The sequence below is a fragment of the Centruroides vittatus genome, unplaced genomic scaffold (genome assembly GCF_030686945.1).
Source record: "Centruroides vittatus isolate TY-2023 unplaced genomic scaffold, ASM3068694v2 contig_628, whole genome shotgun sequence".
NCBI classification, from domain to species: Eukaryota; Metazoa; Arthropoda; class Arachnida; order Scorpiones; family Buthidae; genus Centruroides; species Centruroides vittatus.
In genome coordinates, this window is record NW_027122385.1 from 4,270,162 (window position 1) to 4,284,206 (window position 14,045).

The window sequence follows — 14,045 nt, forward strand, 5'->3', positions numbered from 1 at the left end:
TGGCGTGTCTTCGATCACAATAAAAAGTAATCTATTGAAAAGTCTTAGAAATTGATCATTAGAATGCATCTCAAGAACGTATTTTTTTATTTATTTACTTTTATTGTTTTTTCTTAAAAAATTTGACTTTTAGATGATCGAATTTCGGATGGTTTTTGCATCGCAAAAATGTCATCTGTTGCTAAACTCACAATTGTTTTGTTTTCGCGTGATTCTTTATACTTGTACTCTTCTTCATCATCTTTTTTTTATCTATCAAAAGAAAATTACAGCAGATAGATTTCCGTCATTAATCACATAAGGATTTTGTTTCCTTGAAGCCATTAGAGAGGAATCAGATAACGGGTCTTTGAAAGATATAGATGACTACAAGTATTATTTTCAGGAACTGCTCTTGGGCAATCACTAAAAGAACATATTGGGTGACTTTTCCTTTCGAACTTTATTGAACATGGATCAATATAAAGATCTCGTTTCTTACCCGGTAAAATTGCTATTTTCAAATCTCAAAATTTGATAAAAGTGAATTCGTAACACGAGTTATCGAAAATCATTGACTGTAAGTTAAGGTAAAAAGTTGTAATATCTGACATTAGATTGAAAAGTTCTTCCAATGCAGCTTCAATTTTTTGAGTAGGTTTTTTTTTTTTTTTTTTGATTTGTCAACATATCAAAAACCGCCAACTTCCATTTAATAGATTAGATACGCGCGATTATACTTTTTCTCCTTTCTAACTTCACAGGAAATTTTCAATTTTCATTTTATTTTTGTAAACAAAACATTTTTCTTTGCTGTTCCTTATACACATTCTACTACAATATGGTTCCATCAACAAATAGTAATTTTTATATATGATTTTTTTAGTTCTGATATCTGGAGAAATCAACACGAATTAGTCAGTTGAGTGAACTTAACCGCAGGTGAAGACTCATAAAACTGTATTACCGCCATAAAAGGCCAATAGATTGTTGTAAGATGGAGGCTGTTTGCGGTTTAGTTGTAAATCATTTGTTGTTCGCCTTCGACTTCGATCATCCATTTAGCTGTTCAATTATCGCTCGGAACAGACGGAGCGCGACTTTTTACGCTTTTAACAACGATTAATATTTATGACAGCGAAAAAAAGAGAGTGAATCTTCTTTAATTTTCAAATTTTTATTATTTCCTGTTAAATATTTAATGTTTGCTATCTGAAGATGAGAAATAACACGAAAAAAATATATTCAAATCTGTGACTAATCAGCATAACTTATCAATTAATGCATTGGAGCAAATAAATTCTATTCTCACTTATGAATATGAAAAAGTACGATGGATGTGGCTAAATATATATATAAAAACTTTTTGATGTTTGTAGAAACTAACGTAATCAGCAAACATGAAAAAGTTATCTAAAAAAAGTGTATAATTAGACAAATGTCAAGATAGAAGCGGATTGTGTTTACCTACAAACCAAGTAAATATTTTGCTTGTTTTGTGGTTATCGCTTTGTTATTCTATTGGTTCGCAGACATGTCACAAGTCAATGATGCACTTGTCGTGTAACAGCTAATTGTATAGAAGATACCTTCCCTAATGGTTTCTGTTTTTTCCTCCGTTAAATCTATCAGAAAAAAAGGGGTAAAAACATTTTAGCTCTTAACATACCTGCAGCTATAAAGAGTCAATACTCCTTTTTTTCCTACTTAGTAACTAGTGAGAATTAAAAAACGGACTTAAAAAAATAAAGAAAAAAACCTTAAGCATTCAGAATTGAATTTACGTATACGAACGTCGATATCCACTTTCTCTTTAGAGAGTTGGTTCATCTTAAGTGAAATCAAAAAAATTACCCTGGAAATCGAAACTATAAAATTTCAAATTATTTTTTTTATATATATACTATAAAATTTCAAAAATTTGCATTGGTATCCAATATTATTTTGCCTCGTCGACTAAAAAAACGAAATGAAATTTTATCAATTTGAAAAAGAATTTTCAATATTTGTATTAGGGGTAAAAAAAGATCGAAAAGTGGATTATATAAAAAAAATATTGAAATGTCAATTTTTACGAGGAGTAAGAATATGCAAATGATATAAAAAATTATTATGATATACTTACTTAGAACTGTAATGACGTAATTGACTGTATATATTTCAGAAGAAGCTGAAGATAAGTCGTAGTGGACTCTACATGTTAATTCTCTTCCATTATCTTTCTCGTATAGTGCTTTGGTAATAGTCAGATCGTATTTTCCTTGATCGGGGAAATAATCAAGTTTATAATGAGTGTCCAAAATGACATCATTGAAGGCAACACTGTATGATTCATTTACAACACTAATCCAGTTATAAGCAGTGTTACTTGTCACAAGAGATGAGCGTGGACGACATTCTAGTTTCACGCTTTCTCCTTCTAGCACATCCTTGTTTTCGATAGTTCTTTGTCCATAACCTGTGCAAAAATAAAAATCAAACTTTAATATAACTATAAAAAAAAGAACAGGAAGAAGATAGAAACATACCCTTCTATAAGAAAACATTCCGTTCAAATTTAATTTAGAAATGAAACAGTAAAATACTTTTCAATTCAGTAATGGAATTTTATCTTAGGATAAGGGTATTGCAACATCTAATCTATTATTTGAAGCGGTTTTATAATAATCGTGTTTTATATTTTTTTAAATAAAACAAATAATAAATTCTTTTTAAAAATTCATTACTCACAACCGCAACACTAATTAAAAAAGTAAAATACTTGTGTAAACACTTTCTCAATATGCTTAGTAGCATTGAAGAGAATTTTATTAACTTTAATAAAAATCCACGCTCCATCTATTTTTGTAAAAGGGAAGAATGTAATAAAATATGATGTTTTTCTCGTCTGAGATTTCGGAAATGACAGTCAATATTCTCTCGCCTTTTTGCCTACCATACGATTGTTTTGTTTGAAAATGTGAAAGCAATGAGATTTTATTTCCTTTTAAAGAGTTGGGAACAAGAATTGTCAAAAAGCTAACCTTTCATTCTTTCACATTTTATGCATGGTTTATTATTTTACTTCGTTTTTGAAATCATCGTCCATCAAATTTTTGAAGTGGTCGATTTCTTTTTATGAATTTCTGTCTTTCGCATTATGTAAGTACAATAAGAATAAAAACGAATATAAATTCATATATAAATGAAGAAATTAATTCCTTTCTCTAACAAAAATAAATTAGATCTTTAATTAATCCATCCCTAAACATTTAATTAAGTGCACCTTTACCATACTTTAAATGAAATTAATTTGTGGATCTAAATGACTTTAATATATATTAAGTTTTAAATCAATATTGCAAAAAATGAATTAAATTGTTAAATTTACATTTAAAATCATTAAAATGTTTCAATTTGTATATTAAGTAGTTACATTTTAGAAAAATACGGATAGATTTGTTTATCACCATCTTCGTCTTCACCATTTTCGATCCATTGCAAGATGGAAAACTCTTGGAGTTCTCCATCTAACAACAGATCGAAATACTCAAAAGTGATGATGATGATGATAATAATAATAATGATGACGATGATTCCAAAATATGAAAATTATCTTCTGTATGTATCTTCAATTTTGCAAACAGAAGATGGAGATAGAAGATAAATATTCCTAGAACTTGTAATTAATTGAGTTACATTATGTTGAGAAAATAATGGAAGCATGTAAGCAGCAAGCCTTTTTACAGCGTAAATTTGTAAAATAAGAAAATCAGTTACATTCTAACGAAAAATAATTGGAAAAAATTCGTAATAATTAATATTTATTCAAGAGTCGCCATTACAAATTCTTGCAATATAACTTCGTTAATGAATAATATACCACTGAAACAATTAAAATACACCGAAAGAATGTATTTAAATTAAGTAAATACTTGGAGATATATTTAAATGACATTAATTTATAACGGTCAATATTAAGTTTAAATACTAATATAAATATAATATAACGAATGCGTGAGAGAAATTAGCATTCTTCTAAAAGAGCGTAAGAGAATCGAAAAGTTGTTTTGAAAGACGAAAGAGGTCAAGAGAGAAATTAATTAAATCTACTATTTCCATCAATTAATAACAATCCAAATAATTCATAACATTATTACAAATTTGCATCCAAATTATGTTACAATATTTGAAGAATAAATTTATTTCCAATTGTAGTTTAGTCATAAACAGTTAAACTTCATCAAAAACTATTAAGTTATAAGTAAAATTCAATTGAATATTTGTATTTTTTACTTACTTCTTTTTATTAAATAAAAAGTTTCGATAGTTTTTAGCAAAACAATTTTAAACAAATTTACAAAAATGATCTACATACTTTTGAAAAACTATTATTGTAGTAGGAGTAGTAGAGAAAAGATTATATATATATACAAACAGTACTTTTTTTATTCTATCTTCAATTCCTTCAGAATTTCTTTAGTATTCTTTTGAAGGTTTGGATCATCATAGTAGAAAGAACTTCGCGTAACCAAATCAACGCGATGCTGGTGAATGATTTTCTTTCAGTATTCAATTCTCTTGAGATGAGAGGAATGGAGACACGTTATAGACAACATGCATACCAAAGACTTTATCGGACGAAATACATGAAACGGGACGTACACTATTTTTTTTTTATTTTATTTTTTATTTTTCAATTTTGTCTTTGACAAAATCGCAAAGTTTGATATTATAATGTCATACGTATAACAAACACTTTCGTGATACATAAATTTTTTACGGTTGTCCAGTTCTTATATCGTTTTATCTATTCGAGAATATAGAATTTATTCAGTAAATTTCCACCGACTTTGAATAATACTAAATTATTTACAAATGACTATTTTTAATATATTTAAGAAATTCCTATTTGAAATGAAATTTAATTATGAATTATTTAAAAAATTGTAAATTATTAAAAGGTTTACTCATTTTATGCATTGCAAATAAGAAAAAGCTATCACAAGTTACTATAAAATGTTCTGCTCAAGAATAGCTTTCTATTTTATGAGTTGAAAATAAGAAAAATTCATTATAAAACATTGCGCTCCAGAGATTTTCATACATTTTATGCATTTAAAACAAATATAAATTTTAAAGAACTCGTAATGATTTTAAGTTATTGCAAGAAACTTTATGCATTATAAATATGAAAAATGATTATAAATCATCGCAAAAAAAATTCTCGAAAATTTCGTTATTTTTTACTACATTTCAAAATAACTGAAATTATTACAAACGATTAGAGAATGTCTTCTGAAATTTCTATTTCGCACATCAAAAGTAAAAAAAAAGTCAATACAAATTATCGATCATGAATAGCATAAATTTCAAATTCAAAATATTATAAAAAGCAAATTTCTAATAAATTTTTTAAAACTTTATAATGTATAAACTTTACTATATCTTAGTATATTAATAAGTCATTGCACTTTTCATGAACAGAAACAAGAGTCATTATTGATCGCGTAAGGCAACGTTTCGCTCTCTCTCTCTTTCTCTCTCTTATTTTCTATTCTACATAAAATATACCTATTAAACATCATTAAAATAGTAGCAGGACCGGTTTTTTTTAACATTTCACTACTGTGCACTCTACAATATGTAAATAACTAGCAGCACTTGACAGTAAACAAGTATCGAATATGATAAATATGCGTTGTCAATTGTGTACCAAATAAAGAATGACAGGATCAATATGTAAAAAAAATTAGAATATTTTAATTTCTTATTGTTCCAAGATGCACCTATTCACTTTTTTAAATTAAACAATAGATAATTTTAATAAAAAAAAGAAGTGACAAGAAGCGCTCGAAGCTTGACTAGTATTCTATTATTATATTGTAGAGGAATTCCATATGATCGATAAGATTACAATCTTACTGATAATTCTCACACTAAAATTTTAGTTAGAACTGTTTTTATTTTACTTAATCCTTTGTAAATCCCTAATATTAAATGGTCATCATGCGAGTGGAAGTAAATCCTTTACGTCTATCGGGAGCAAAGGATTACTAAATAGAAATGTTTGAAAATGAAAGAGGTTGGTAATACGAGAAGTCGGCAAACATCAATCGCACGTCATAATGTAGGAGATACTTAGATAAGATTTGAATAATTCAGTATATTTTGTTAGTTCAAGAAATACGGAAAATGAATAATATATTAAAGACAGATAACAGCCAGAGTACTTATGAGCAGCTAAGAACCTCACGTTGTCACGTGAATGACATTCACTATCAAACTGTCTGTTTTTGTGAACGTTTTTTACGTCAGATTATCCATTTCTAACGTTAAAAAAGCACGTAAAGATGTAATGTACTGTATATATGCTGTGCAATCATATACACTTACATATCACAGTTTTATACTTTAAAAATTTACTTTTTCTTTCTTAAGAATTTACGGTATAAAAATACTGTAAATTCTTAAATTTTTAAGATTTTCTTAAATATTTAAGTTGTAAGAAGTATAGTAGTATTTATACCTTAAATACTGTATTACCATATTTCTTATTCTAGTATCCACAGTAAAGTTTTTACTATAAATTAATTATACTATAACTTTTCCTATAATTTACAATAAGATTTTATCCATAAATATTATACTACTACATTTCTTAGTGGTAATGCTTACAGTAAATTTTATTGTAAATTAAATTATTACATTATAAATTACTATTAATTTTTCTTTGACACCTTTAAAAAGGATCACTTCTTAATTATTTTAAATGTATTTATTCTTCTGGCAATTGAAATATTGTAAAACACATTAATTAAACCATTAATTTAAGAAAAAATTAATTACTATCTATCAAAAATTATTATATAAACAGAAATTATTTATATTTCGAGATTTACCTATTCACAAAAATAAAAATGATAGCATTTTGTAGCTAAGAGTTATAAATAACTGGAAAACTAACATTAATTACACCATGTTACTTTTATATATTTAAAATTACTTTCTTACGTGAATACTTTCATTAAAGTTTAAAAATGAAGCGATTTAATTCATTTATTGTGCTTTATTTTATTATGTTTTTTCTTTTATTATCGATACTCATAAACGTCACGATTATTATTTTTCACGCCCAGTTGTCATTTTATAACCATTTTCGGGTGTGTTGCAGCTGGAAAAATGGCGTCAATCACTAACATCTGGTAGTCATAACTAATATCGACGTTGGCTGATATCTAGGTGTGGCAGATTTTTCACATTCTATAACATTAAGAACGAACAGATTTGTTCTTTCATCCTGTAATGATCCTACACTAATGATATTACGGATGAAAGACACGAAGCATCATTTCGAAAGAGTTATTTATGAATATGTTTGATGACTATTTTACTGTAATGTGAATATATTAATCAACATCACGGTTTACTTTTCTACTTAACAGAGTAGCAAGTAAATGTTTATATATGTTATATATTTCGCATCACGTAGCATCCGTAGCATTGAAAGTAGTACAGATTTTGGTATCATTTATCATTCAGAAAGCTAAAACACTATTAAATATGTAACCGTAAAATTCTTTAAATATAGTAGTAAATGAATTGATGTTGGGAGTTGTAATAATTTGAAAAAGTGTGAACGTGCTTCACTTATATCACAGGACTGTAACAGCTCACAGTCCGAGTTGAGTAGTTGCAATGATTCACGACTGAGTAGCAGGATAGGGAAAGTTTAGTTTTCCAAGCACGTAACTGCAAGGTTTAGTCCATCAAGCGGTGATGCACGGCCTCCCGGGATGACCTGTACCCCTCGCTTCGAACTTTTTATTGCGCATTTACGTCGTGTGGCGATCCCCAGCGACAGATGGTAGTTCTGAAAGGTAGTTCGTAGACACACATCAAATGACTGCCATGGAAGACATCAACGGCTTTCTACTAAGCGACTATGAACTATTTGAATGGAGAAAGACCCTCTAACTGAGTGGGGTGAGATTGTCAGTCGGATAGGACTCTCTACCAAGCTGTGATTCACACTAAAATAAGTCTTCTCGAAGATCGCCAGCTTTGAATAAATCTAACTTTAAAATAAGATTTACAAATCAATTGAAAGAAGAAAGCATTCCCGAAATACTTTGTTTATTGGCTCTGTCGTGTAACTTTTTGTCAATTTGGTTTTTCCCCTTTCTTTTTTTTTTCTTTTGTGTCTTATATGACGACGTGGCAAATACGAATCATTCAAAATTTACAACGAATGAATAAAATACAGTACATTTCTGTATATGGAGCAGTGATTTGTACTGAAATAGTTCCATATTTCTTTATAAAAAATCACAAAAAGTTCTACTTTTTTATATATATATACCAAAAGAAAAATAAGACTTCTTCAGTCCTGCTTTTCTTCTTTTTTTGTCATTCTTTCTTCAACTGGTTCCTTATTTATTTATTTAAAAAATAGCAGTAGAACACTGTTACATCAATAGCGTGCATTATCCTCTATAATACTTCAATATATCTAAACTTTTTGACTCATGAATCACAATATATATTCAAACTTTTATAAAGCGCCCTCCTCAATAGTATAAGCCTCATATAACGCTAATGAGTACTCTATCTTCTCTATCTGGATTGTTAAATGTACGATTTTATATTGTAAACGACATTATCACGTACTTCCAAAATCAAACACGTGTGTAGAGCTCATTACTATAGCTTACGATACTTCTATTTAGCGCCAAACTCGATTTAGTGCCAAGTTTAAAGGCGAACAAAGGATGGTGCTAAATCGAAGTTTGACAGTAATTATTATCAGAATACTTATACACACAACTTTAACACAAAGTTAAATACTTGTTAAATGTTATAAACTTAAAAATATTAAAATTTTCTATTTTTAAAAAAGTTATGAATCAAATTTTATGTAAAAATAAATTAATCTGCAAATGAATTAATTTAAACAATTAATAACGTTGTAAATTTACGTATTCTTTAATTGAATTTTCGATAAATGATAATAATTATTCAAATGACAAATTTTCGATAACATTCAAATTTGAAAATGTTTTATTAAATAATTATGATATTTTTCTTTATTAACAATCATCGAAATGTGATTTATTTATTAAACAAAAATGGAAATTTTAAATCTGTAATTAATTTTGTTTCTCGTCTGATTGATTGCTTTGTTATTTTTTAATTACTGTTTCAAGCATTTAATGACTTGCTACATTTTATTACAATAAATTTGTAATTACTGTCTTGGATAATTATATATTATGTAGTATATTTTTGTAGAAAATGTTGTAAAATGTTTACATTTTATCCTGTTAAAGTATTTAAAAATTTCTATTTAAATACTTCCGAGTTTATAGCTTTATTTTGTTAATTAATTTTGTAATTTTTGATAATTTTTTTCAGTGCTGCGTGATGTAATTAGCTTATACAGTGGACTCTCGATATAGCGAACACACAAAGGACTGAACTTAATAGCTTATTATATCAAGTGTGTATATATATATATATATACATACATATATAGAAATAGAGAGCAGCAAGGACTAGAAAAATTGTTCATTATATTACAGTCTGCTGTGCTTATATAAAAAATTATAAATGGTCTGCTAAAAACAGATTTAGGTTTGTTGAAGCCTGAAGCTATAATATATGAGGCCTTTCTATCTGCAGAAAACAATAACTGACAAAACGTATTGTGTTTCTGAATTGTCCCTCTTAGCGCGAACCGTAAACTATAAGCTTGTTTAATTTACGTGTTAATTTGGGCTCTGGATTTGCTTATACTTTCATTTATGGGTGTTTATAGTATGTAAACATAAGCAGGCCATTAAAACTATTTTGATGTAAAACAATTTATAGCCTCTGTATTCTTATAATATATACAGTGTGTGTGTATAAAAAAGTGAAAGTGCAATTGATAAGATGCAACACATCAACCTAAAAATATCATATAGATTAAATTTCCGTTGTTTAGAAAACAAAACATACTACATTTTTACAACTAAACCTTTTAAAAAACAAAAAAGAGGACTCGTTATGTTAGAGTTAGCAAGAAATACCTTTTTGGTCAGAGATCGTGGACCTTGACTCTCATGGTCTATAGACTAACAAGCTTACCCATTAATGTTATCCTGTTAAACAGTTTGTCAAAGTAATGTTTCTCCGCTGACCGTTTACACAATTTCTTTCACCCGTTCTAATGAAACACACTTCTCAGATAGCACTTAACTTCTGACCTCCGATTTTAAATACCGCACGAAAAATACCCCATTAGTTTTAGGAAGTTTATAACAATGGTATTGGTTTTTTTGAGCAAATAGAAACGAAATAGTCATTATAATCAAAATAGGAAGGACTTTTTTTTAGAAGATATGCCCGACAGCAGACCACGTAATAACAAAAGCGACTGAACGAATACTGTTTACTTCGCCGTGAGCAGTGAAGACAGTGTAGTGTCAGAAGCAGGAGTGTCGTATCCCGCCTTTAGCTGTGTCAGCCAAGCTTACTTGCAACACAAAAAACTTGGTCCCGTCTTGTAATTACCCCGAGAGTTTCGCTAATGACCCGATCTTTGAGTTTATGTCGACCGACTAAGTATGTGCTTCATCACGTTTCACGGTATACAAGCAGACATTATTTAATACTTCTATTGTTTCTTTTGATATCATTTTGTTAGGATTTGCTTTTCTAAACTTGACTTTCACTGATCTAGAAAGGCAAAACTTTCATTTTGAATAATTAATGTGCTGTTTAATCAAAAGAAATATTCATAGCACAACGTTTTTTCAAGTTCAAAAATTCTAGAAAGTATATCACAATTTGTTTTTTTTTTTTTCATGTTCCAAACATACAATGAGAAGTCTCTAGAGGATTTGATAGGTAAGTTAGTGGATGCACCACATAAGAAAAGATCTTTTCTTCTAACTGAAGATAAAAGATTGCTTACCTATCTTTAATTAGTAGCTCGGTAAAGGATTACGAATCACTGTTTTCAGAAAACAGGACCTTTCATGAAAAAATTCAATAAATAAAAAAAAACTAACATCTTCGTTAATTCACTGTTACTAATTATTTTTGTTTAATTAAATGTATAATTAAATTTATTTTGGGTATTAAAAACAACTAATATCTATCGGAAGTCGAATTTTCAATGTTATTTTGTTTTCATGAAATCACTAAAAACTCCTTTTATAGTCTATAATTAAATTTAATTAAAACACCGAAAAGTAAATAAATAAATGCGAATTTTTCTTATATTCTTTAAATATTTATGTAAAATTTAAAAAAAAATTAAATTTTTTAGTTGCCAGGTGTGACCGATATTAATTGTATATAAAGAGAAGTCAAAATTCCAAAGGGAAATAGACGATGACCACATGGCCATAGACAACCCAAGAGGAGATAGAATTACTTTTCAACAACAGTACAGAAAAATCTTCTGGTTTCTGACCCAACACTCCAAGATAACCCGAAAAATGAAAATAAAAAATAAAAAAGTAAGAGTAATACACGGCGTAGGTGTTTCTTAATCTCAACAAAACTGATTTGTTATATTGCGTGTGTTAGATTCGGCAATAGGGGGAAAAAAAACCTTCAAATATTTACTCTTGACCATTTCATGAATGTTTCTTTTATCATATTTATGTAAACATTCCGTTTTCTAAACCTATCATGCTATTAAATAGGAGGTGTGTGTGTGTGTTGATAATAGGAGGTGTGTTGAAATTAATATTTTTCAACAGAAAAATATAGATTTAGATTCGTTTACTTGAAATTAAACTAACACATGTACTGCAGATCCATCTATTGAAACTGAAAAGTGTAAATTTGAATAAATTCACTAGATAATGAAAAATATGTACTGTACTACATTCATTTACTTGAAACTTTAAAGTACATACTTAGATTTATTTCTTTGAAAAATGAAAACGTGTTTAGGTTCATTAACTTGAAAGGGTAAAATACATACTTATTTGTGTAAAGCATTCGTATTGTACGGAAAACACAGATTCGGTTTTCAAAGTGTAGAACACAGATTCATTTATTTAACGCTGTGAAGCATGTGTTTAGATCCATTTATTTGAAGCAGTGACGTATGTTTAGATCAATTTACTTGGAGCGGTGAAGCATTTGTTTACATAATTTATTTAAAGCTATAATGTACACTGTACATATTTAGATTTATTTGAAGGTGTAAAAGCACATATTTAGATTCATTTATTTTAGAATGAAAATAATATATCTAGATTCATTTCTTCGCTACTTTTTACAGATTTTTTTTTATTTGAAAAACGTCGCTGGATAATTAAAACTAAGATATTTTTTTTAACGTTCTTTTCCTCTCTTTTGTGCTTGGAAGAAATGAAAAAGATGTCATTTCTTGTTATCGAAATAGAACTTTCTTCAAAAACAATGATTACAATCTTACAATTTTTGGATATAGTACCAAGTTATGTCCTCAAAAAGTGTGAGTCGATGATAATAAATAATCATAACTGTAGGAATATTTAGATTTTTCTATTCAAACAGGTATTAACAAATCGAGTATACCACGTGTTGCGATTTAGATAGTGAAGTCATGCACGTAAAAAGGAAGATATTACCTTCTTAGTGTCATTAATCAGAAATGCAGTTAACGGTGACACGAATTTGTGTATGATAAATGAATTTTCTTGTGACTCAATACAAGAGAATATCATTAATATTACCTATAAAATGATTCTATGTTCAGAAAAATCGCAACTTTTTCAAAGATAGCACGGTCCATTTATGGGAATAATGTGGTAATAAATAAAGCAAAAAGATGGGAGTTTCTTCGACCGCAAAAATTCTATCATATATTATTGTTTTTTTCTTAAGACACGAGGTTTTAATGTAGAAAATATACCATTTTAAAATTAGAAATTGTTAATAAATATCACAAACTTGAAAATAACATTAACAAATATTAGAATGTGTTTCATCAGTAATTAAAAATCAACATTAAAATTAAAATCAAACGTTTTAATTAATTACTTTTTATTTAAAATTAATTTCGGACTTATATGCATCTAGTATAGGAATGTTGACTAGCTTTATGTGTTAGTGATGAACAATGATTCCTTTATGCATTATAACATCTTCCTTCTGCTTTGATCATTGATTGATGGTGGACTTTTCCAGATATTGTGATTTCCCTTAGGACTAAGTCTGGTTTGTATCAAGTCGTATAAATTACGCAATTTCTTTGACTTGACATCTATAAATTGCTCGAAAACAGTTTTTATGGTTGAAATGTAAGCAATATCTGTAAATAGATTTCGTAGTGACTAGCGTGGAATCCCCACGTGTTAGTTTTAGTTACTTTATATTAAAAATTATTAATATTCTCGACTTAACTTACTTTTTTATTCATACACTTTATCATTTCAATGATTTTCTTAAATGATTCGATTTGAATATATTTATTATTATAATTTCTATCCTGCCTAAGTAAATTTTTATTAATGTTCATGGCCGGACATCATAATAAATACATTACGTACCATCGTTTCTGATTACAAAGACATAGATCGCAATGGACTACATCACATCTCTTTTCATATATCACGAGTGAATGAGGACTTGCATATAGTCTTTTCATGAAAAATTTGACATGAACTTCATTTCTCTCGGATAGTTATGCTCTAAGCAAATTGTCAATATTCTTTTGACATATGCTTTTGCCCTTGGGATTCTAAAAAAATTCAATTTCTCTAAATCTTTCTTTTCTTTTATTTTTTAGATGATCAACTTACGTATATGACCATAGACTAAAGTTTATTTAGTTGTGAAACGATGCAATCAATCGTTTATTTTATGTCGTAAATCTTCTCGTTTAATGCAAAACCTCACTGTTCAGATAAAATTCCAAAAATATGAGAACCTTCATATTTTATTTAAATAAAATAAGAATATAGATATGATCCATATATCACTATAACCATAAATAAAAAGTTTTTTTTTAAAGGTTAGCTCAAAAAATAATAAAATTTATTTATTTACTTTTATTTACAAAGCGTAGGTCTTCAGAGCAAATAAAGCTTTTACATAAAAAA

General features: G+C 28.0%; 1 protein-coding gene across 1 annotated transcript in view; it reads right to left on the reverse strand.

Annotated features, from left to right (window-relative positions):
* The window catches only part of ed (echinoid), a 72,570-nt gene that overhangs the window by 19,647 nt on the left and 38,878 nt on the right, over positions 1-14,045 (reverse strand). Inside the window, exon 2 of the mRNA XM_067275569.1 lies at positions 2,105-2,437. Coding sequence (XP_067131670.1) covers positions 2,105-2,437 — 333 coding nt within the window. The remainder of the gene's footprint in view (positions 1-2,104; positions 2,438-14,045) is intronic.